General features: G+C 45.5%; 2 protein-coding genes across 4 annotated transcripts; one reads left to right on the forward strand and one right to left on the reverse strand.

The window, feature by feature from the left end:
* The first annotated feature begins 1,200 nt into the window (after positions 1-1,200).
* CST7 (cystatin F) lies at positions 1,201-9,889 on the forward strand. 2 transcript variants are annotated; one of them, XM_062605953.1, is made up of 4 exons: positions 1,201-1,395; positions 4,627-4,799; positions 5,109-5,225; positions 9,494-9,889. In XM_062605953.1, the coding sequence occupies exons 1-4, from the start codon at positions 1,320-1,322 to the stop codon at positions 9,503-9,505; spliced, it is 378 nt and encodes a 125-aa protein (XP_062461937.1). In that variant the 5' UTR covers positions 1,201-1,319; the 3' UTR covers positions 9,506-9,889. The 2 variants fall into 2 exon arrangements, with proteins under 2 accessions (XP_062461937.1, XP_062461936.1); XM_062605952.1 differs by lacking the exon at positions 9,494-9,889 and adding an exon at positions 5,775-6,040 and having other exon boundaries at positions 1,207-1,395.
* On the reverse strand, positions 8,182-22,153 carry APMAP (adipocyte plasma membrane associated protein). 2 transcript variants are annotated; one of them, XM_062605935.1, is made up of 9 exons: positions 21,995-22,153; positions 19,798-19,914; positions 16,454-16,569; positions 14,858-14,950; positions 13,499-13,615; positions 12,068-12,242; positions 11,486-11,620; positions 10,923-11,115; positions 8,182-9,129 (listed from the first exon to the last, which is right to left on the reverse strand). In XM_062605935.1, the coding sequence occupies exons 1-9, from the start codon at positions 22,084-22,086 to the stop codon at positions 8,920-8,922; spliced, it is 1,248 nt and encodes a 415-aa protein (XP_062461919.1). In that variant the 5' UTR covers positions 22,087-22,153; the 3' UTR covers positions 8,182-8,919. The 2 variants fall into 2 exon arrangements, with proteins under 2 accessions (XP_062461919.1, XP_062461920.1); XM_062605936.1 differs by lacking the exon at positions 19,798-19,914 and having other exon boundaries at positions 21,995-22,138.
* Between the last annotated feature and the right edge of the window lie 1,853 nt (positions 22,154-24,006).

Genomic DNA, 24,006 nt, shown 5'->3' on the forward strand with positions numbered 1-24,006 from the left:
TCTGGAGTCTGATTCAGAAGCTCTTCGCACGTAGGACTAACGATCAACGTGACTCACCGGGCTTGCCCCATTCCTTCTTGATGGGACATTTCAACACAGGATTTACCTAACCCCTTCATACAAGGAAGGGGTTTTCAGCCAGCCTCTTATGTATCACCCACGCTACCCTGCATCAGGACTTTCCTTCAGCAAGGAGGGAAGGAAAGGAGCATAGTTTGTTGTTGGAGCAACAAAAGGCAACCTTCCTCCTCGCCTGAAACAGACACATACACAGGCTGAGGTCCACCACTCTCAGCCCTGCAGTGACTTATCAGGTCATCTCCCAGTCTCCTGCATCTGGACACTGGTTATTTCAGGTCCATCACAAGGTCTGACAACAAAGCCCTTTCCCTAGACTTGCAAGCTCCTCGCTATGGGACAACCCTTCCTAGAGAGGACCTCCATGGAAACCAAGTATTGACCCTGGGGAATCCAACCCCAGAGCTGGAAAACCCTAGAAGCCACAGAGGGTCAAAGTACCCCTCTGCCAGTGTTTCTCTTGCTCTCTGGGGAGCACCTAGAGAAAACCTCACCTCCTCCGAGCCTAACACAGCCCTTTCCTGCTGTCAAAACGCCTTCTGTAAATGTGGGGCAGAGCGTTCATCTCTGCCAGCAAAACCAAAAGCCCTTGGCAACTGGCTCTGCTCCACACAGCCCCCTCGGGCAGGTACCCCTAAACATTCCTTGTCTTCCTCAACCAAGCCCCACATCTCCATGTCAGGGGAAACAAGAGAATGGGCCCATCTTCTCCATCAGGCTTCTCCTCACACAGACACCCATATACCTGACCTACTTGAAGATGTCCCTGCTCATCGCAGGGGCGCTGGACTAGATCACCTGTGAAGGTCCCTTCCAACCCAAGCTACTCTATGATTCTGTAGAATTCAAGAACAACATCCCCATGGTTCATTGCCCATTCCATAGGGATTACATTTCCCCATGAATCTTAAAGCATATGACTGGTACTCCCCTCACACACACACACACACACACACTTCCTAGTGCCACATCACACCTATCTGCCCATGCTTTTGCTTCATGATCCTCAGAGGTTGTGCAAAGTCCCTGTCTGATGCAGGGCTGGTGCTGCTGTCACCAAGCCAGAGCTTTGAGGTACGTGGTCATCGGCAGGAGACAAAGTCTGCATCAGAGCTGTGATGATTATGGGGGTTTTCCTCTTTCCTCCCAGCCAATAAGAGCACCCAGAGGCACATCTTCCCCTGCAGGAAGCAGGGCTGTCACTCCTCTTGCAGGCAGGGTCCTCATCTGAAGTGGTGGAGATGGCAGTGAACTTCACCCGCAGCTTCACCGCACTTTGCTGTGTAGCGCTCTGGAGCTTCAGCACAGCTTCAGGAGGTAAGAGTGGGAAGCAGCGTCTGTTTTCCTTGTGCTTTAGGTCCTTGAGTGCTGCTTTCTAATGCACTGGTAACTAACCACCCTTCGGCTACTGCCCATGCTGGCTCAGCACCGCAGGGCTCAGGCTGCAGCTGAAAACCCAACTGCTTGAAAGACTTTCTCCCCTTGTAGCAAACCACGTTATCCGGGGACAGCACTGAAGGATTTTAGAGATGGTTTTAAGTTATTTGTCTGTGTTTAAACTCTACACGACCTTGATTATTAAATCTAAAGACTGTGGGTAACAATTTGACTGCTAAGTGCAGATGGGCACTTGAGCGCCGATTAGCTGCCTTTAATGAAGCATTACTGTGTGACATTCCTTTCTTTGCTGAGCAAGGAAACTCTCTTGATTGCAGCTGGCCTTAAATCTTTAGAATGGGAGCTGCAGACAGGAGTGTTTCCTCTGCAGGTTTTAGCTCTAGTTCAGTTTAACTCTGGCTCCCATACACACAGTACTAAGGCACCCAGGGGCATGGTGCTTGCTTGGCTGGCAGCTTTTCTTCAGCTGTGGTTTCCTTTGGGGGTTGCGGAGGCCTGCAGGAACTCTGCTGCATCTTCAATGTAGATAAAGGCTTGCTCCTAGTAATGGGGAGGAGGTTTTGAAAGCACCTCATGGGGAAATAAAAAAAGAGCAACCTGTTGCTATCTGCCTGTTTGCTTCACTGCAGGCTGGGAGGGAGCATCCACAGGATTGCTGTCTCCTACTGCAGAAAGAGCCCCCAGAGTATTCCTCAATGAGGAAAGCACAAGAGAGAGCCTCCAAATACAACATTCAATTCATGCCTGCAAGAACAGCCTTCTCTTGCTTAATAGCAGGCAGTTGCCTGTTAACTCAGAGCAGGAGGAGTCTACCCTGCTACCACCCAACAGAAGGGGAGGGGGGCAGATTTTCTCCCGTCTCTTCCCATTTCCAAACCCAGAAGCAAAGGATGGGGTCTGAAAACACAAATGCTCTGGCTCCAAGGGCTGTTTTCCCAAGCCATGAGAGCACATCCTCTGGGCTGTTCTGCTTTGCTCCTGAAGCAGGGCCATCACCATGAACACATTCAACTTTTAAAGGTAATGGCCCCCAAAGGCTAAGCTAGGGAGGAAGGCCAAATTGAACTGGGCTTGGAGCAACCTGGTCTAGTGAAAGGTGTCCCTGCCTATGGCAGGGGGTTGGAACTGGGTGAGTTTTAAGATCCCTTCCAACCTAAACCCATCTGTGATCCTATAAGAAGCTCCCATGAAAGGTTGTGGTGAAGAGAATCAGAACTACAGGTGCCCCGCACCAGAGAGTTGCTGGGCTTTGCAAGGAGTGGTGCAAACTATTCCAAACATCAAAAGTTATTTCAGAGCAATGCAGGTACCATGGAGCAGCTGCCTTGAATAAGACTCAAGGCATATAAAGAAAAACAAAGTCCTAATCTTGAGGAATATGAATCACTAGAAGCAAGCGGGGCAGGGGAGAAGAGAGTGGTTCAGTAATGTTCTCCCATGGCTTAGTGGATTCAGTACTCACTTTACTCTGGTCTGAGTCCTTCTCAGTACCAAGTTGCAATGGGTGAAGGAGGTGCAGTGCCAGGACCCCTGGGTGAAAACCATGGCATCCACACAAGCCTACCACCTTCCTACAACATATGGTTTATTACCAGCCTGCTACATGTCTGCATGCCTACAGCATGAGCTCAGCCTCACTCACCCTGCCCCACATGCCTAAAATAGGTGCCACCATGACTCTAGAAGTGTTGAGGGATATAAAGCAGCAAAGGACCTTGTGCTGAGTTTGAAAAAGCGCATGGTTATCCCCTCCTCCTGCAAGGGACAGCTTCTGCTGTTGGCACCCCAACCACTGCCACATCTGATTCTCCAACAGGCCTAAGAGCATAGATACAAGCAAGGTCCTGCAGAGCAGGCAGAAGAGCCCAAGCCACTGAGCTGCTCTCAGCCTGGCAGGCTCTCCCAGTGCTAGGGAAGCTCAGGTTGCCGCTCTGCTCTGGTTTCTCAGTAGAAACTGGCTTAAATTCACAGTCCACATTTGGCTGTGAGTGAGAAATCTAGTTGTGAAAGAGCTGGAGGTGATAAGAACCTTAACTTTCACAGCACATTTAGCCCAAGTTCTGTGTGCACGTTTGCATGCATAGGCAGGCTCACTGCCTACACACACAGAGCATGAGCTCCAAGGGCCATGGCCTGCACTGGCAGGTCTTGGCATCAGCAGTGGTTGCACAGCAACTTACAAGCAAGAGGGAAAAATCCTCAACCTGTGTATTTCACAAGCAGGAAAATAGAAGGGAAGGCAAGTGTAAGAGGGGAGAAAGAAGAGGACATACTGTTAGCTTCAAGCTTCTTTAAAGTTATTGAAAAAACAAGCAGGGCATAGGGAAATGACCTACACAACCAAGTAAGAACATACAGTGTGTGGAAAGGAGCGCTCAAACTCAAAAGCTTATGGGTTTCCCCCCTCTAGTTTCCATCTCCTACACACCTTGCTCCTCCACTTCATGGCTGTGGTAAGAAGATGGTCCTTTGCATTTTGGTAAGGGCAGCAGCACTTCAGCACCCAAAGCAGCCTGTTCTGCAGGACAGTGAGGAGCTGGTCCAAGTTCTGCCCAGGTACTTCCCTGTGCCCAGCTGTAGAACATCCTCTCCCTCTCAAAGGGGAGGGATAACAACTCTCAGCAGGTAGAAGGAAGATACCTTTCCCTCACCTTTATCACCACCTAAATCCCCCTAAAATAAAAACTTCAAGATGTCATCAAAGCATTAAGGGGGGGTGCGAAAGACTGATCTCTGCAAGTTGAACTTGGCATGCCAGCTAAGAGCAGCAGGGCTCTGCAATCCAGGGTCTCTTAAGTTATCAAAAATCATACTCTATTCTGAGCAACATGATCTATCTTTAGATTCAAAGCTGGACTTTCTATGAGCCAGGAGTCATCATGCCAGTGATGTTCTAAATAATATTCATGATAGTATGGGGTCCTCTGAGTCACTCTTGAGCTCTGCTATCATCTTTTGATGTCACTTCATTCCACAGGGTTGTTTCACCATCTCAAACATATAAAGGAAAATGACTCGGTAACGGAGGTGAGCAGAGTCCTGAAGTACAAGTGCTTTGGACAAGTGAGGTTTAGCACTAGTTCAGAGGGCTGAGCTTCCACCGCTTCAGGCTCCTGATGTGTTTTGCACTTGTGCTTTGTGTTGTTTCAGCTACCTATGTCCTACCACCTCATTCAACCACAAAACCTGGTTTCCCTGTCCCCATGAACACTGACAACCCTGGTGTCCGCAAGGCAGCTCGCTTTGGAGTCTACAGATACAACAACAGTTCCAATGACCTCTTTCTGTTTAAGGAATCACAAATAAACAAAGCCATGGTTCAGGTAAGAAGAGCTCAGACTTCTGGTGGTCCTCCAAATCATTTATCAATTGACTCTCCTACAGAGCACCCAAGATATAGGAGCCCTGATCCTCCTCAGGACTGCTATGGATGCCTAAAGATAAACAGCTCATGTTCCTCTGTCCCCTTCAACTGCTCCACAGAGCTTGGCTACCCCATCCTTACCCTAGTAACAAAACACAAAACACTTCACTCCACACACAATTTACAGAGGTACCACTTGATTCTCAGCCAAAACTTTGGCATCCCTTTCCCCTGCCCTTACTTTAAAGGAGGAAACTGCTTTCTCTAGATCGTCAGAGGGCTGAAATATATGCTGTCTGTGGAGATTGAACGCACCGTGTGTGAGAAGAGGGAGCATTCCAGCCTGGATAGCTGTCACTTCCAGAAGGAAAAAAACCTGCAACAGGTACATGTCTAATTCCTTTGGAGTACCCAGTAGCTGCAGGGGATTCTTGGCCATCTCTAGCTGTATAGTCACCATCAGAGCAGCTCTGCCATGTCCCAGGACAGATACAAGCCTCCTCTGTGCAGGACCAGCTGGAGTGAGGCAAGGGTTATCAGTATACCAGGGCTATCATTTATCTGTCCCTGTGGCAGGTCCCTTCCAACCCAAACCATTCTGTGAATATATATGACAGGTACAGTGTAGTACCTCTCATGCATTCAGGGCCCACTCTTCTCTGTGAGGAGTCAACCCAGGCACAGCCATCTAGTCCCTGTTCCTGGGTACCAACGTGTGCCGAAATACAACAGGTTCTGAATAGAGATTTCCTGGGAGGAGGAAATCCTTACCTGGGCTTTCCAACAAAGATACCATTATCTAGCAAACTACTTTCCCTAGGATAAAGAGAGCAGACAGAAAGAGGCTGTGCTGTCCTACCTCATCACAGCCCACCACCATGCTGAGACCAACCAGCAGCCCCCTGAATTTCCTCACCAATTCTTTTATTTGCAGATGCTGAAATGCTATTTTGAGGTCTGGATAATGCCCTGGTTACATACAGCACATGTTCCCGTTGCTCTCTGTCACTGACTCACGTTTCCTCACAAGAGCCTGACTTACAAGGGATCTACCACCATGAGTTTTCTGTTTTCTCTAAAAGCACATGGTTTCTCCCTGAGAAAGATGCTCAGAAGCTACAAAGACAAGACCTGCCCTGACAGAATTCATTGCTATCCAGTTGTGTACCTGTTTTTCCAAAACTAAACTGTAGATGAGAACATGTCATTCATTCAATAGAGCCACCCATGCTCTGGCTTAACTTCCAAGACATGGAAGCTCTGTTGGACTTGCTTTATCCTGTGACAAATCTTCACGCAGCTATGATGTGAAGTCTAAACCACAGCACATGTGACTACAATATTGATGAAAGCTTTATAGTAGTGGAATAGCTTGCCTGAGGATACATACACATACCAGAAAAAGTCTTAAGAGCCTCCATTGCTAGAGAAAAAGTTAAACTTACTTGTCAGGAATGTGTGAGGTAGAATTGTTCTTTCTTCCAGACAAGAGATGGATAAGGCTTGCCTGAATCAAGTGCTTGAAAAACACCTACAGCCCACAAATGACACAGTAACTACTGCTTCTATTTAAATCATAGCTAATCTAGGCTATAAAAGGGCATCATTGCAAATGTCAAGACAAATAAACCCAACCGTATTCCCAAAGTGTATTTTCACTGAGGTTAAACAATGATGTTTCATTCAGGTTAATATGTGACATTCAGTCTCTGGCTGATCACAGCTTAGAGTCAAGTTTAGTAGACTAATGGTCTTTTCCAGGTGGGTGCCCACCCTTCCTTCAGCCTTCACTCTTCACATGTGCACAGATTCTGACTTACGGTGGACGAAAGCACTTCTTTGTCAGGATTTTGGTAACTGCTTCCTTAAAACAGGCATAAAGTCAGGGCCCTGTTGGGCTTTTTTTCCAAAAACACCCCTTTTCTTCTGACAGTTATTGCCTTTCTGCAGCAATATTGACACTCCTATTAGCAGTGACACCACCAATTGTCAGCCTTTATAACAATCGTCCAGTCAAGAAAGGCCTCTCTGTTAAATATCTCTCATATTTGACATTCTCCTTCCCCTTCCCCAAGTAAAGCAAGTTATTCCCATGACCTTTCGGTCTGCTGTACTTGCTGCTGAGCTCACAGTGAACTAAAGAAGACTCAAGAACTTTTTGGTGTGACCACAGGTTCATCAGTGTACTGAGATAGTCTTCAGCAGTGGGTAGAAGAATAGAGAAAGGATAAAAACCAGAGACAACTCTTCATACATCTTATCCTTCCTGATATCAGTAGCATTACAGCCTACTTTCTTTCCCATTTCATACCTTCATGAACAGTGTCTTAGAAGGGAATTAGTCACACAAAAGCTATCCCATTTGGCATGCCAAGGTCTCTTTCACTGCAAAAGACAGTACAAGTTGTTCAGTTAAGATACTCTGGCAAATGAATCATTAGAGGTAACTATGCACCAACAGGCAAAGCTGGGCTTGCCCCAAGGCTACTGAAGCACCAGCATGACACAAGCCCCACAACGGGCTTGGTTTTGCAACTCCAATTTAAGATCTCATCCAGCTCAAATTTCGTAGCAAGAGGGCTTGCAGCCACATGACTGCTGCAGCCTGGCAGCCACACAGAGCAAGGTGACAGAAGCACTGACAGAGAAGAAATGCTTTCATTTGCACATCCCTCCATTAATGAAGATGAGTGCAGAAGGCCAGCGATAGCAGATGACATTTTTAACGTCACCTTTCCCTTCCCTGGTGCTTTGCATTATATCTCAAGCAAATCTTATTTCCTTTTCAAAGGTGAGTAAAACAAGCAATAGTGTAGCTTTATGTTTGACTATCACCCAGTGGCAGAAAAAGAGAGCGCAGCAAAGCCTTCAGTCACAAAGCACAACTCAATCCACTAAATGACACAGATAAACAACCCCTTTAGTTCTTCGAGATGCAAACCCTCTTATTTAAAATGTAACAGCACAGCCTTTCCTTTGCAGCAGCTGTCAGAAAAGAATTCTCTGCATTTACCAAGCAGGGTACCTGTTAATAGAGGAAGTAAACAATTTCCTCTGGAGATGTCAGAAAGCATCCATGAGTTGCTACCGCATTCCAAGATATTCTACCAAAGCCTTCCTCACCTGTTATTACTGTATTTTACAGGGGCCTTTTATTCCATGCTCATCTTCAGACACTAGTTTCCCCAAAATCTTTACCAGTTCTCCATAAAACACATACTGAAGAGGATTCCTGCAGCTGGCCCTCTTCCCTCCCACATCCCTCAGGAATGCCCACCTACATCATGTACAGGAGACATACAGGACCTGGTAAACATGGAGGAAATACCACCACTGACCCCTTTTAAACCAGCTGAAACTAGTCTTTAATAACATAGAAAATGAAACTTTCATTCATCATCTGACTATACTGCTATAACGAAACACAGGAGTCCACAGACCACAGGCAAGTTGATTCTGCATCTTGATTAACAGCTAATTGTAGTGTCTGATGTTGATTACACAGGCTGGAACTGAAGAAATCCAAATTATGTAACTAGATTTCCAGGCATGTTCTGGATGTTGCTGCCTCTACCACAGCACCATGGTATGACATTAGAACATGCACTGTAATCTCTCCTGAACAGGAGGTTCTAAACCAGAAATAAACACATGCAGGACATCCTCTTCAACCTGAATCATACACAGTTACATTCCATACATCACAAATCCTCCCAGTATAAGAAAACATACAGTTACATTAAAGGTGACAGATGAGGTTTAGGACAACTCCAAACAGAGCTGGGCATGGAAAAACAACAGATTTTCTTTTAAGGAGCACATAACAGTATGAAGATGCCCCACCATACTCCTCAGATACCAACAGTGAGGCATGCCAACTCCAAAACAAGAGCAGACAAAACAAGGAAGAGGACAAGCACAGCGAGCTGTATGTTTTCCTATGGCACCAGAACAGTGCTACTGCACATGAACAGACTGTCTTTCATGTTTTGTCCTTGGTCACATGCTGGCTGAAGCACACGCTTCCCTCGTACCTCTGGAGTATTCTAGGACAGTGGCACTTTATCATGGATGGGCAGTTAAACATGCTGAAGATTCAGTCTGCAAATAAACGGAGACCGGAAGGAGCCCAGGTAAAGATATCCATTGTGCTCATGTGCCTCACTAACGTAAGCTACTGTTACCCCATTGGGATCATGAAAGCTTCTTTTGTAGGCTCCTGTCTCGCTTAGTTCAACAACAAGGCTGTATTTGGGTATAAACTTTGTCACAGTTTCCTGACTCAGCAACTAAAAGAAAAAGAGAAAAAAAGAGAATTAACAACAGAAGATTTTGTTCTCCACAATTAGATCTCAGACACTCAGACAAAGACGACTCTCCTTGGAAGAGGCAGCCAAGAACATAAGCAGACATTCTGTGTAAACAGTATTACTCTGTTCTATGTTCACCTTCTGAATTTCAACTAATGCTTTAACATATGGTGGTCTTCCTTCTGTAGGACCAGGACGGTTTCTAAAGCTGTAACTGAGGCTCTAACAGGTCAAACTGTAATTGTTCATCTAGAGCCTGGTGGGCAAAAGTAAGGATTAACCAAAGTCATTGTCTTCCCATGTACTACCTAGGCTACATTAATGCCATCTTCTTCCTCAACAGAGGCAAATGTAAGCATACGAACTTGGAAGAAAAGGATGCCAAGAGAAGACCGGGCCAAGGAAATGACCCTGTAACAGGTCTTCCTAAAGTGTCTATTCCTTCACTTTCTTTCACTGCAATGGTACCTCACTGAAAAACGTGATTTCACATTTTCAGTTTTTCAAATCTTAGAGGGGGGAAAAAAAGTTCAGTTACACCAGTCCAGGGAACACACTGAACAGTTTTCAGATGTTGTCAGATATTGCTACCAAGGACTGATATTTTCAAGCTATAACTGAAGACACATATAAATTCATGTGCCCATGTTAACTCTACTCACTCAAGCTGCTTTCTTATGGAGATGTATTTTTTCTCTCTGTAGTGAAGGCTTCAACCTATTAAAAAACCCTGTTCTTGCATTTGTTACATTCGCTTGAAATATATTTTTTGGCTTGAAAAATGCTGCATTTACTCTGAGAATGAAGAGAAGACATCTTAAAATATCAAGGAAGAATTCAGAAACTCATTCTTTTTGAGGAACAGGCCTTTTTGCCCCTTGGATTTGTCTGCCTATAGCTCAAAACCAGCCTCATACTGTCCCTCACACTTTCCACGCAGCTAAATGATTGTGCAGTTGATCACTTCCACTGGCAAAAAGGTGTGAGAACATGGATGGAGGAAATCTCACCAGACCGGTTCTGCAGCCTCTCCTCTTGGTAGGAATTAAAAAGTCTGATATTTATTTTCATTGAGAATAGGTTAATGGTTGGACCTAATGATCTTAAAAGTCTTCTCAACCCAAGTGATTCTATGATTCTATACACAGGCTTAACATGTTAACTTCCACCCTAAATATTGCTTGTTTATTTATTTGGGTGGTTTTGAGAAGTGTTTTCAAGTCCTTGTACTGTTTAAAAAGCACCATGCCATTTCTTTAGCATCAGATATTCCTTATAAAATACATTATTCTTGCTCACCCTCATCCTAAAGGGGGGATGTGACATAACAACAGGCATATTGAGTCAGCACCTAGCAGCATACCTAACATGCACACTTTCTTAAGATGCCTAGGGTCAGACCTAGAACAGGTCAGACTTTCTAAATGCACTCCAGACATCCGGCAGTTTAGGCACTTTGGGCACAAAGGTGAGGTCTTCACATATCCAACTGTAGATCCTGTCTTGGTGCATGACTACGCCAGAGACAGTCTCTTTTTCCATCAAGATGGAAAGCAACTTAAGAGGTGTGTAGCTGCTACTCAGAAGCAAATGTTAGTTTTACTTCCTATGAACACAAAAGGCTGTTCTACCTGGGGGCAACCACAACACCTTTAACCATGGCACTAAAAAAAACTGTAAAATCTTCTTGTCAAGAGGAAGAACCAGGACAAACTAAGTATTTGCCACTTCTACTCCTATAACTAAAGGTGATTTGGGGGGGGGGGGTTTACCTTAAATATCATCCTTTTAATCCATGGTTTCTCAGACAAGAAATCCAACAAAGAAAATCCAGGGTTGGGCCGGACAGCTGCCATAGCTACCCAATATCCTCCAGAGCTGCTTAACCTGATATTATCTGGAAGACCAGGCATATTCTCAACAAACATATCTGCTCCACCTTTCATCAGCCCAGACACATAATACCTGAAAGGTATAGATAGTAGGATTAGGACATCTTAACTCAAGCATGGGCTTAAACCATTACAGTAATAAATAAAAGTCCCAAAAGGAATTGACTTCAAAAAAATAAAAAGAATTTATTTTTTCCTTCTTTTGGTGCAGGGAAATACAGCACAGCCCCATCCTGCTCCCCACGAAAGGAACCTATGGTAAAAAGATTATGCAGTCCGGATGTTTACAGTGAAAGCAAAACCTTAAGTATGGAAGAAGGCCAACTTCTTTACATTAGTAACTTGGAATTAATAGAGTGTAGGGTTTCTTTTGTGATTCAATTCATTTATATAAACAGTATCTGAACAGAAAGTAGTAATAATTTCAGCAAAAACATACTCACCTCCTGATTCTAGCCATGGTTGTCTCCTGCACCAGGACAAAGTCTTCCGCAGGAGAGAGCTGGACACCATTGGGAAACCTTAGCCCCACCATTAAGACTTTCACTTCTTTTGTCACTGTGTCGTATTCCAGCAGACTAAAAAGAAAGAATGTGGTTTAGAGTGAAGATATATGTTTACTTATCCTGGCTTCCTTCTCCAGGCATCAGATCTTCTCTCACATGCACTTCACCCAAGTTAAAAAAGCAGAATAGCCAGGAAGCATTTGTCTATGAACACAGCAGAAACACTAAGGCACTTGAGATTGGCAACATTCACGAAGGATGTGCGCTGGATGTAATGCCAACATCTCCCCTTTTAAAACAAATGTTCCATGCAATTCCTCTTGATGGAAAAAGAGGAATCTCAACTATTCCACTGCAGTTTTCTTTAGCCACATCCACACCTTCTCTCACCCTCTCCTGGGCAGTGCAGGGTTTACACAGGGGGTGCATAAAGAGAAAAAAGACGACTGAGGAAGTGGTGGAGTACCTTCCTACAGCTGAGCTTACAATAAGGTAAATGCCTTAGGAAAAGATACTTGCCGCCCATCATCTGAGCCTTCCATGATCAAGTATAAGTAGTCTCGCCTTTGCCATTTGCTACTGGAGTCAGTGAAGTAGATTTTCCTCCCATCCCTGGTCACTGTAAGGTCATTCACAAATGACAGCCTCTGACCTTCAATTAGTGTTTTGGTTGACACAAGCATTTTTGTTTCACCTGGTTACAAAAAGAAGAATTAGAAGACAGAGAACAAGGTTTTTTTTATGTCCTGCCTTGGAAAGGAGTGAAATACTAACAGGAAATTAGCAGGTACTTCATATTTTTATCATTCATGCCTCTGTTAACTAACAAGATTCTGGGTTACAACAACAACAAACGTGAATGACCAGAAGAAATCATTCTTTGGAAAAATTGGAACAGTAGATGATGTTCCCTAGTGGTAAGTGCAGGACTTTTTGGGTTTCTGAAGCTCATATGAAACCAAGTACTAACCAGGCCCTAACGCTGTAAAAGGATGCAGGCAAGCCAAACACTATTGCCTCTTTCCCTGTGAAAGTGTAGGAACAAATAGTACTTTCTCAACATTAAACATCAGAAGGTTCACTAAACTGCTCTGCCACAGTCAGCTGTGACACATTACCCAGCAAATCTCTAAAAATTAACCAAAAAGCTATTAAAATCATCTTTGGGTATGAGTTTCGGGTTGGTTTGTTTTGTCATGACTGAGGCAATATGGCAGTTGTCCCATCAAAAGGGAGACCTTGATCATACACTCCCAGAGCCATACAGTCTGAGCCCTCCTGTTGCATCTCACCCAGCATTTGGCTAGCCTTCCTCTCCCTTCCTGAAGCCAATTTGGAGATGTAAACTGTCAGAAAATCAACCCTACACGAAAGCAAATCTTGCTTTCTTACAGCACAGCTCCTGAAACTGAGTTCTGGCTCAGGGACATACAAAGAAGGGCATGAAGCAATAGTGCCTTTCTCAGCAGGAACAAGTCACTTGATCTTCAGCTGCACCAAAAATACATCTTTCTTCACTTTCTATCAACTGGAGTTACAGGGAGTTAAAAGCTCCTCACTAACATACTGCAAGGTCAAGACAGAAACAAAAGTACAGCAAACATGGCAAAAAGCTTGTGTAACAGCAGTATTTTTAATTCCCTTGATGAAAAGTGAAACAGCTACATAAAGCTTTATTCATGGATCCTGAGGTACCAATTTTGACAACCAGAAAGCATATGTCACAAGAAGATAAGCCACTGGTAACTCTGATCCAGACATACGGATGGAGAGAGGAAGTGATTGCTACAAGACAATAAATACCAAGTCCTGCATGGCAAATTTCATCCAGACAGCTCCAAGGCACTCTACAAAAGCAGCAGGCATTTCTTTGCCTGCAATGCCTGACAAAACTGCAAATGAAGCCCAGGTTTGTCAGTGGAAGAGACCTTCTGAGCAGAGAAGTCATACCTGTACCAGGATTAACTTCATAGAGTCCATAATAAGCATCTGCCACAAAAAGGGTGTTATTTGGTCCCACTCTGATGCCAAGTGGTCTTCCACACGTTGGCTCATCATCACAGGTTCCTTAGGAAAGAATTTTAAAATGGTTTTCCAAATAAAATAAATACATAGCATTCAGGCTACCTACACAGGTCAAATTGTACACATAGACCCTGAAGACTTCTATGTGAGGAGGAAGGGGAACACAGCAAATCTATAGATTTTGTCTACTTGAGCGAGTCCCGAGGAACATCTGTATTTTCAAAGATCAGCAAGTGAACTTCTGGAGAAGGTAGTCAGCTTTTCCACATCCCTTCTGAACTCAAAGCAGGGCAAGATGAAGTCTACACTCCCCAATACCTCTTTGGCCCCAAAGAAATAGGACGACATAATCTTCCCACCTCTCCCAAGCTGTGAGTTTAAAAGAAAGGAACAGTGAAGAGGTAATTCTTTATATTTGTTCCAATCCACATTCATGCCTAAGCAGCAGCTGGAAGTGCAGCTGGCAGCAGACTGTTAGGCAGCCAAGAGAGTGCTTCCAAATCAGTCCAGAGTCTAATCGTAGAATCAACCAGGTTGGAAAAGACCTTCAAGATGAGAAGGCTCAGGAGTGGCCCTTCACCTCAGAATTCTGCTGACTTCAGCTTCCATAAATATTAGGCCAAGTTGCTGCCCAATTTTTTTTTTTTGTTTGCTTATTTATGACACGTACTTTTTCTAGATCAGCTAACAGGAAAAGGAATGTTATTTGTGATGTACTTCAACCTCGTCTTCCTCCCGGTGTTATAGAGGATCTTCTACCAACACATCAGGCATTTTAATGAGGCACTGGAACAGGCTGCCCAGGGCAGTGGAGTCACTGTGCCTAGAAGTGTTCACAAACCAGGTAGACAAGGCCCTTAGTGACGTGCTTTAGTGGTGGCCGTGGCAGTCCTGGGTCAGCAGCTGGACTTAAAGGTCTTTCCCAGCCTAGCTGATTCTGAGTCATCTATGCTGCAGCCTTGCAAGAGCGCAGGTCTTGTAGTCATGACATAAACCAAGTGCACCCACTCTCATTCCTTGGGCCCTTTGTTCTACTGTTCCTTCCAGTGCTCATATACATATTTCCATTCATACAAATCTATTCATATTTCTGTTATCACAGAATCATAGAATGATCAGGGTTGGAAAGGACCTTAAAATCATCTTGTTCCAATCCCCCTGCCATTATAAATATCGAGGAAGATATGCACTTGCATGAGGAATCCGGACAGAACACCAGTTTAATCAACACAAGCCTTGACCTAGACACTTTGAGGCACATGATGTTCAGGAGATGTCACTCACCACAAGGACCATGGCCAATTCTGGCTATTGTTTGTATTTCTCCATCTTCAATTTTGATAATCTTCCCATCAGCTGTCCCAGTAAACAGCACATCTGCAAAAAGCAACTGGTGTGATTAGCTTGATCACAAAACTTTAGTGGCACACATCCTTCTATACAATCCTTCTATTAGCATGTTTAAGGTAAAGGAACAGTCTTCTTCAGTCATAGCAACAGAATAAATAGGGAAGGGAAAAGATGAAGGCAAATAAGAGTATTTAGATTTTTTCCAACTGAGAAAGAAGAGGAAGGATTGAAGCCCTAGGAATTATGAGTATGGGATATGAAGCTTTTCACCCATAAGTAGTCCAAATCTTTGGTTAAAGATGCATGTAACAACTTAATGGCTAGTCACTATGTTGATCCCTCTGGGCAAATTTCTACATAAGCATCAAACTGGATCAGGCACTGCATCCATCCTACCACTCTTTAACAAGAGCCTGACTAGATAAGACTTCTCATTCTGATACAGTCCACAGGCTGCTGGACATCTGCCAATGCTCATATCGTATCAGGTCTGGAGAAGAATTGCAAAACCCACAGCAACTGAACAACCATCCAAATCCAAATCATTGCCAAATTACTAAATTCATGCCAAGTGATAGCATCAGACAGATTCACTGAATACAAACAACGCACAAACTTTTCCTTAGAACCAAATTAAACAAGAGACCACTGGATTAGAAGAGCCCACTGCTTCGACTTTTCCATCTCCAATTTAACTGATTTAGTTTTCAGTTTGCTAGTTACACCTTCAAAAGGGAATAAGAAGACTTCAACATTTATTCATACCAAGCTTATTTCCAGTCAGACTGATTGTTCCACCTATAGGTCAGTTGTCCCTTACAGGACAAGATTTCCTTCCAATTTCCAATGAGACTGACAAAACATTGAAACATTACCAGTCCAGCCACCTTGTTAAGAAACTGCTCAGAGGTGGCGTGGCACCTGTAATGCATGTACCACAAATATGTAAACACACTTTTTTTCCTCACACATAAGCAAAAATTAATGCCACAAAACTCAGCTCCCTCAGCAGCAGTGAGCATTAAAGAGTAAGCATTACCCTCTAAATATTAAGTCCCAGTTAAGAGTTAAATAAATTAAAATTGGGACCACTGCCTCCAAATATAAGTGGCCCCTGACTACCTTGTTGCTGCTTTCAGTCCTGGAATACAGGGATTTTTAATCTGTAAACAAGATTTATTTTATACTGGGTAAAGAGGAAAAAAGCAGTATCATAAAATCACAGACTGGTTTGGGTTGTTAGGGACCTTTAAGCTCATATAATTCCAACCCCCTGCCACAGGCAGGAACACCTTCCACTAGACCAGATTGCTCTAAACCCCATCCAACCCAGCCTTGAATACTGCCAGGGATGGAGCAGTATACAGCAGCCAGGTTTTGTTGCATAACACGTGTATTTCTAGAAAAACCCTGCACATTCAAAATAACTTGCAGAGTTTGTTATCTAAGAGGTGCACTGCTGAACAAACCTTGACCAATGGAGCAACGTTTTGAGACCCTTCTTTAAAGGATTATTTTGTCAGTGCTTACCCCCGATGATGGCAATGGACTCGGGTCCAAGCAGCTGATTTTCCCATAACCGCTCAGCTTTGCGCAACTTGACATTGGGCTCAAGCACACCCGTCAGGAGCGGAGGTTCCTTCAAACTGCAAAACAGAACACAGACCTCATGATCACTTAGATCTGCAAACACGCTTGAGCAACGCATTGCACCATTTTATTTTCCTGGTTTGCCAACTCCTGCAAACCTGACCTATGCCTTACTTACAGTATATTTCCAAAAAGAAAACACAGCTAACAAGCTGAGAAATTGGCTCCTGTTCATCAAAGATCATAATTTTCTGGTTCTGATCAGAAAAGTTGCAGTCATGTTTTCCTAAAACATATCTGGAAATTCATACAGCTTAAAGTCCAACAACACCTTATCGCTCCCTACAACTACCTGAAGGGAGGATGGAGCCAGGAGGTGGCTGGGCTCTGCTCCCAAGGAACAAGAGACAGGACAAAGAGGAAACAGCCTCAAGCTGCACCAGGGGAGGTTTAGGCTGGATATTGGGAACAATTCCTTCCCCAAAGGGCAGTCAGGCATTGGAACAGGCTGCCCAGAGCAGCGGTGGAATCACCATCCCTGGAAGTATTCACAAACCGTGTAGACAAGGCCCTCAGTGCTATGGGTTAGTGGTGGCCTTGGCAGTGCTGGGGCACGGATGGACTGGACAATCTTGAGAGTCTTTTCCAACCTAGCTTATTTGGTGATTCTGCGATTTCTGCACTGCCACCACACAAAGAATAGCTGCTTTCTTATTCAGCTGAACAAGCCGTTTGCACCAAAATAGTTTTCCTACGTAGAGATAAGAAAATTCCTAAGAAAAAGGGCTTTAAAAAAATTTAAAAACATGGCATTTTACAGTACACTGAGAGCCGACACTGTATGAAACAAATAAGAAAAACTGCTAGCTGTCATACAGCTAGGGAAAAAAGTGCTCCAGTACTTTGAGCACCTGCACGCACCTGCTTCTGTACCATAATATTCCTGTTTGTGACTTGAATTTATTCCCATAGAGAAAGGGCAACCCAAAGCAGTAAGTTATACAAACTTAAAGGGTATGGACTCAACTCTCAAAATAACAAAATAAGGTCAAATCTTGCAAACCTTTATTCACAAAAATAGCCATGCTCAAGCCAACTGGAGCTCCAGCTCCATACAGAGATATGGAGAAGTAGTGAGATGCTTACACAGCTTCGGCTTAAATACTAGGCTCAAAAGCACTGTGCTTCAAAAACAGCCTTAACTGTGCTGGCAAACTTCAAGACATTTGAATCTCCTAGGTTCTTAAAAACTCACACATAAGCCACTTCAGTCCCCATGAGTTATGGATTTCAAGTTACTACTAAAAACTGCACACAGGTCCAAAGTGGTAAGCTCATTAGGGGTTCATTCACAAGAGTATGCTAAAGACTCCTCACATGACCATATGCAAATGCCTTCCACCTGCAGAACCTTAAAAAGATGAGTTTTGACTCCCAGCTTTGCCCAGGTTCACAGGATCCAGGACCTATTTGTAATCGACCACGCTGCAACTCATGTGGTAAAAACCATTACAGTTTCTAAAGCTGCAGTGACTGGAGGAAGCCAACTGAAGCTGCAAACTATAAAAGCCATGACAACTAAGGAAAACAGGTTCACAACATGAAGAATTCAGAAGGAGAGAAAAGATACATACTTTTATCTGTCTGGCTACAGGCAGCAAACATTCCTTTAAGTATCTATTACTACAGTGGCAAAGCCAGATGAATTACTAGCTTTTGTCACAGGTGATTTACAGCAGAGTTGTCTTCAAAATGCTAACACAAATTCAGTTTTCATCCCTTTTTCCAAGCATTAGAGAGGTTAAGATGAGAAAAGCAGCTTTCTGATAAAGAACTCATTTGCTGGGAACTTTGGACAGCTGTGTTTGCAAGCAGAAAATCCTCCCTGAGATCAATATTACCCAAGACAGGCTCATAGAGAAAGGAAATAAACCACAGTTGCAGGAATTTCTCATGGAGTTTCACATCTGGTCTCTGTCTTCCCTCTTATTCCTCATTATTTCTAGTGGCTTACAGGAATAACATCACTACTGGCAAATGAGATTTCTCAAACATGTCCTTTCACTGAAGGGATTGATTCAGGCTGCATCCACCTCCTTGAGCTTTTTCCAAACATCTCAAACATCACACAGAATCATCCTTTCTACTGTACAGACTGGAACCACCCCTAGCAATTAAGCTAACAAGCTAATTGAGAATGTACAACAATGTAAGAGCGATTTGGGCAGGAAGAATAATTCTGTCTTATAAAAGCGACTTAAAGTAAGAAATGTAAGCATGCAGAATACTTTTACTCTGCACCAGAATCAGACCCAGCCTATATAACAGGAAAAGCATCATAGCCTTATACTACTGGCTTTCAGAATTACTGTTCAGTTGCAATGTAGTTCAGGGAATTGGGTTTTGTTAAACCAAACCACAGCAGAAAGCATTTCATTATAATTTGAAATAAGGCAGATTATGTCTAATAGCCTAGTGGCAAGTACTACCCTCCCACATTAACACTTTCTTTCAGCCCTAGAGGTATTTACAGTGGTGTTGTTCCTTTTCAGTAAGGATTTATAGAGATGATAGTAAATATCAGATTGAGCATTTTTACTTACTTCAAAATGCCAGGAACATTAAACAGCCTGACTTCACCCTATGCTAGCAGTCAAAGCACAACTCCCAAAACAGGTCACATTATCTCACATAGAGGATTCACTGTTACACTACACATTTGATACAGACCTCAATTCAGACAGAGCAGAAATCACCTAGCTGCATTACTTGATGAGATTTGCCTTTAAATATAACATTACCGTGTGGTTGTGCTGGTACAAAGCACTACATCAAACCAGTCAGGTTATCGATTTTGAACTTACATACTCAGACAAACAGTCTCTCTTTTTGCAGAACTACAGTAACAGGGGTGCAGCTTGGTCCTTAGTGAAAATGCAGTTCTTGTCTCACAGAAGGCGAGAATGCACACACACAGAAGGCAAGAGTGCACATAAGGAATCACAAGCTCCACTGACAGTTTGGACAGCATCAAGTTATTCAGCTCCTTCAGTGATCAAATGCACAAGATAGCTCAGAAACAGGGTGGGTACGCAAAGCAAGCCATGGCAGTGGATAATAACACTCCCCAATTTCTTAACCCAGTTAGAACCCCTTTACACAGTTGACTCCTGTTTGGTGAGGAAAAAAAAAAAACCCACAAACACACCAAACCATCAAAACCAGCAGCAGAACACATACAAATCACCCTTGAACATTTGTTTCAAACCAAAGGAACAATTTACCTTATAGGCTGAGGGTCTATAGGACAATCCAGGAGAACAGTTACTCCAAGCAGAGGTACAGTTAGAGATGCAGCCAAAGTCAAGAAAGTAACCCGGAACACCTTGCTGCTGTAAGCACTGCAACAGACAAGAAATAGGATTAGCATACTAAGCTGTTTTAAGATACAACAGTCTTTCCTTCAATGGCCTATTTCCCCACAAAAGGAAACAAGAACACTTTTGCCTAATCAGTACCCTGAATGACCTTTAAGGTCCATTTTGAACCCACTGAGATAATAGGGATATTTACATCTGACTGAAAAAAAAAAAAACAAACAGTAAAAACCTAGAGCAACACAAGAGTAACATAGACCTTTCCCCGACATAAGAGGGACATGGAGCTGTTGGAGCAAGTCCAGAAGAGGTGACGGAGATGCCCCAGAGGCTGGAGCAGCTCTGCTCTGGAGCCAGGCTGAGAGAGCTGGGCTGGTTCAGCCTGGGGAAGAGAACACTCCTTAAGGGGAGATCTTAGAGCAGCTTCCAGTGCCTAAAGGGGCCAACAAGAAAGCTGGAGAGGGCCTTTCGACAAGGGCCTGCAGAGGCAGGACAAGGGAGGATGGTTTTAACCTGACAGAGGGGAGATTGAGATGAGACATTAGGAAGAAATTCTTCCCTGTGAGAGTGCTGAGGCCCTGGCACAGGGTGCCCAGAGAAGCTGTGGCTGCCCCATCCCTGGCAGTGTTTCATTCTGATAACCCTGAAGTCAGGCAGAGATAAGAATCTGCAAGGTACCCAAGCTGAACAAACATAATAGATGGTGAACTAAAGAATTAAAAAATCATTAACTACTTTATTCAGTGGAAGGCAAAGCAAACACCGCCACTTCCTCACTGCAGCTACTGCATGTGGTTACAGTGAAATTCATTTTTGATAAAATTCCTAAACAGAAAATTGTAAATGAAATCTTCTTTAACTTAACCACAACCAAATAAGATTTATAAGATTATTCTACCTCAGGCATACAATGTAGTCTTTAAACCACAGATTATTCTTTAAACTACTGCCAAATATAAACAGGCTAACCAGGGTTATACAGGATTTAATCACACACACAATAAACCTGTGCAAGCCACAACGGGATAACTGCTTTTTGAGAGAGAAACCACGCTCAAACAGACCCATTGAAAAAACAAAACAAACAAACAAACCACGCCATAAATTACACTGTTTTATTTTTGCTAAAAGCTCTCCCTGCAGTGTGGCAGGTGCGCAGGCCCTGCCCCAAACACTCCTCCCTCCGTCAGCCATCCCCAGCAGAAGCTGAGCACTGGGGAGAGGAGCCTGTGCTGCAAGGTTAGGTGTACTCCCAGGCTGACACCCACGGAAGCCCCAGCACCAACCTGTGCTGCCACTCAGGAGAGGAACCATGGCCTCCCTCTAGCCCCTTTCACTGCCTCCCCAGGGCACTCTCATCCAGACCGTGGCCTCCCTCACCAGGGCCAGGCTAGGCTGGTGGAGCCTCTGCATTTCCAGCACAGACAGAATCAACTGGGTTGGAAAAGACTTTTAGAATCGCCCAGTCCAACCATTCCCCAGCACTGCCAAGGCCATCACTAACCCATGGCACTGAGGGCCTCGTCTACACGGTGTGTGAACACTTCCAGGGACGGTGATTCCAGCACTGCCCTGGGCAGCCTGTTCCAATGCCTGACTGCCCTTTGGGGAAGGAATTGTTCCCAATATCCAGTCTAAACCTCCCCTGGTGCAGCTTGAGGCCGTTTCCTCTTGTCCTATCCCTTGTTCCTTGGGAGCAGAGCCCAGCCTCCTCCTGGCTCCATCCTCCTTTCAGGCAGTTGTCGAGAGCAATAAGGTCCCCCCTGAGCCTTCTCTTCTCCAGACTGAACCCACCCCCGGTCTCACAGTGTGTTTCTCACCACACTTGTGCCCAGGCCCTGCACCAGCTCCGTTGCCATTCTCTGAACCCAAATATCTCCCTCAAGCCGGGCCCAACCACCACCCTACAACTCACCTGCTATGAACGCTCCTCCTCAGCTCCCCGGACCCTCCCCTCGGGTCAAGCCGAACACCCCCTCGCCCAGCTCCTCAGCACCCCCGACACCGGCCCTCCTCTCCCCTCAGGCTTAGGCCCAGGCCCAACTCCGCGCTCACGGCAGGCGCCTCTTCCCCGCCCACGGCGGTGGGACGGCGATAGCCCCACCTGCCCTCCTTGTCCTGCTGCGCGGGGCTGTCCTCGGTGATGACCTGCGGCCGCAGCGGCCGACGCTGCCGCAGCCCCTCCGCCTCATTCATGCCGCCGCCTCCGCCGCCTCGCACCGGCGCTGCCGCCCTGCCCCGCCTCCTCACACACCCCCGCAGGCCCCGCCTCCGCGCTCCCCTCAGGCCGCAGCCGCCCCGCGGGGTGGCGGGCACCATGGCTCCTCGTCCCTTCCCCTCCAGCGGGGCTCTGTACCTGATAATGGCTGTACCCGATAATGGCTGTACCCGGCCACCCCGGGCGGGCTCCGCCGCTGCCCCCTGGGCGGCCTGGGGCTCCCGGTGCGCGACCGTCCCCTCTCCCGGTCGCGACCAGCCAGAGCAGCCGTGGCCCGCAAGATGGCGCCAGGCAACCGCGAGGGACGGAGGGCGGGCGGGGAAATGGCGCCCGGTAGGAGGGAGAAGGCGGAGGGGCTTCGGGAAGGCAAATGCCTCTTTGGTTCCTAGGAGCGTGAGCTGCCGGACCCGCCTTTATGTCCCCCTGCCCCTTGCACCCAAGCGGTGATAACCCAGGCATGAAGGCTGACACCCAGCCGTGGGCTCCCAGCACGTCACTTGCGCTCCTCTCTTGGGTAACACCGTGTGCTCGGGTTTTACCCTTAACTTGCTCAGCAGCAGCAGTGTTCCACAAAGATCCCTGAGTGCCCGTGCCAAGATCAGCCCCGGGGCTTTGGGAACACTGCAGAACGCTTCCAGCACGTGAAACTCGAGTGCAGCTCAAGAGACAAGGGCTGGAACAGGGACTGGCCCAGCTGCCAAGGACTGGGAAAGGTTATTTGGCATCATGCCTAGGAAAAAAAACAACACGTGGGTTTTCCAGAGAAGAGCTGTGGCTGGGACGGGTGGGAACGGCTTTGCTCTCTGCTGGGTTGAATTCAGGCAACAGCAGCTGCAGGAGAGCTTAGCAGCACTGTTCCCTGCACACCCATCCCGCCCCAGGCCCTGGCAGTAGTATTCCACATGAGGCTGCTGTCGTTACTAGGGGTGCAGAGGCTGAGGCACACGGGAGTAAAATGGTATCTCCAAGGTCTAATAGGTAGAAAAAGAAATGCAGTTGAGTCTTCCTGCATGCCGGGTGCAGGATGAGCACTGACAAGCACTGGGTTTCCATTTAACAGCCACAGGGATACACACCAGAGGAACAGAAGCAAGGGCATGAAAGCTGCTGTGGTACATCACTCACCCCCAATGGTTGTAGGCTGGTAATTTGGCACAACTGTCACCATTTCTACCCCAGATGATGGTTACATCCCCAAATCCTTCCATCCACAACAAAGCAAGGCTAGGCTGTCTGCCATGAAATTTCATGCAGCCAGAAGGCAGGTCCCTGTCCAGAATTGTCTGTTCCAAGCTGAAAAAAATTAAATAAATCTTTTCCTGCTTAGTTTAAAACCAGAAACCCATTGCTGGAATCAGTGTCTGTAGCTTTAACTGGACACAGAGACAGCTGCTAAATATAATTGTGTTAGGCTGCAAAACAGCTTCCATTTTACAAGTAAATTCTCAATTAATGAGGGCAGCTGCAGTAACAAACACAAAGTGAGGATATGGGCACCTCCCTTTCTCTCCAGGCTTTTCCGTGACTTGTCAGACACTCTCCAGGAGCGGCATTGGAAGCTTTCCAGAAGCTTTAGCCAGAGGTAACAGGAGAAATGGCTAATGAGGGTGTTCAGTGTCCATCCCTGCGTTACAAGCAGGGTGCTGCTCACTTGGCACACAATCTTCCTCACTGCTTCATTGACAAGGCACACTGCAGAGGATGTGTTCCTGGCACTTCAAGTGATCCATGGCACCTGGAAACAAATTTCCTCTCATCCGCTCAGCTACGGAACAGCTAGATGCTCACTTTCTACACCATGCTGTCTCTGGTGTTCCCCACACACATCCCATTTTCACTCCTTTTCTACCAGTGCATGCTCTGTATAAGACAAGGAGATATATAGCTGAACCACCCAT

Source organism: Pezoporus occidentalis, unplaced genomic scaffold, assembly GCF_034315485.1.
Source record: "Pezoporus occidentalis ecotype Australia unplaced genomic scaffold, CSIRO_AGI_Poc_V1 ctg93, whole genome shotgun sequence".
Lineage (NCBI taxonomy): Eukaryota > Metazoa > Chordata > Aves > Psittaciformes > Psittacidae > Pezoporus > Pezoporus occidentalis.

Coding starts and splice junctions, on each gene's coding strand:
- CST7 (XM_062605952.1), top strand. CDS start 1,320: ATGGCAGTGAACTTCACCCGCAGCTTCACCGCACTTTGCTGTGTAGCG. Junction 1,396..4,626: donor CTTCAGCACAGCTTCAGGAG/GTAAGAGTGGGA, acceptor GTGTTGTTTCAG/CTACCTATGTCCTACCACCT. Junction 5,226..5,774: donor AGGAAAAAAACCTGCAACAG/GTACATGTCTAA, acceptor TTTTATTTGCAG/ATGCTGAAATGCTATTTTGA.
- APMAP (XM_062605935.1), bottom strand. CDS start 22,086: ATGAATGAGGCGGAGGGGCTGCGGCAGCGTCGGCCGCTGCGGCCGCAG. Junction 19,915..21,994: donor CAGCAGGACAAGGAGGGCAG/GTGGGGCTATCG, acceptor TGTCTGTTGCAG/TGCTTACAGCAGCAAGGTGT. Junction 12,243..13,498: donor TGAAGTTAATCCTGGTACAG/GTATGACTTCTC, acceptor TTTTGTAACCAG/GTGAAACAAAAATGCTTGTG.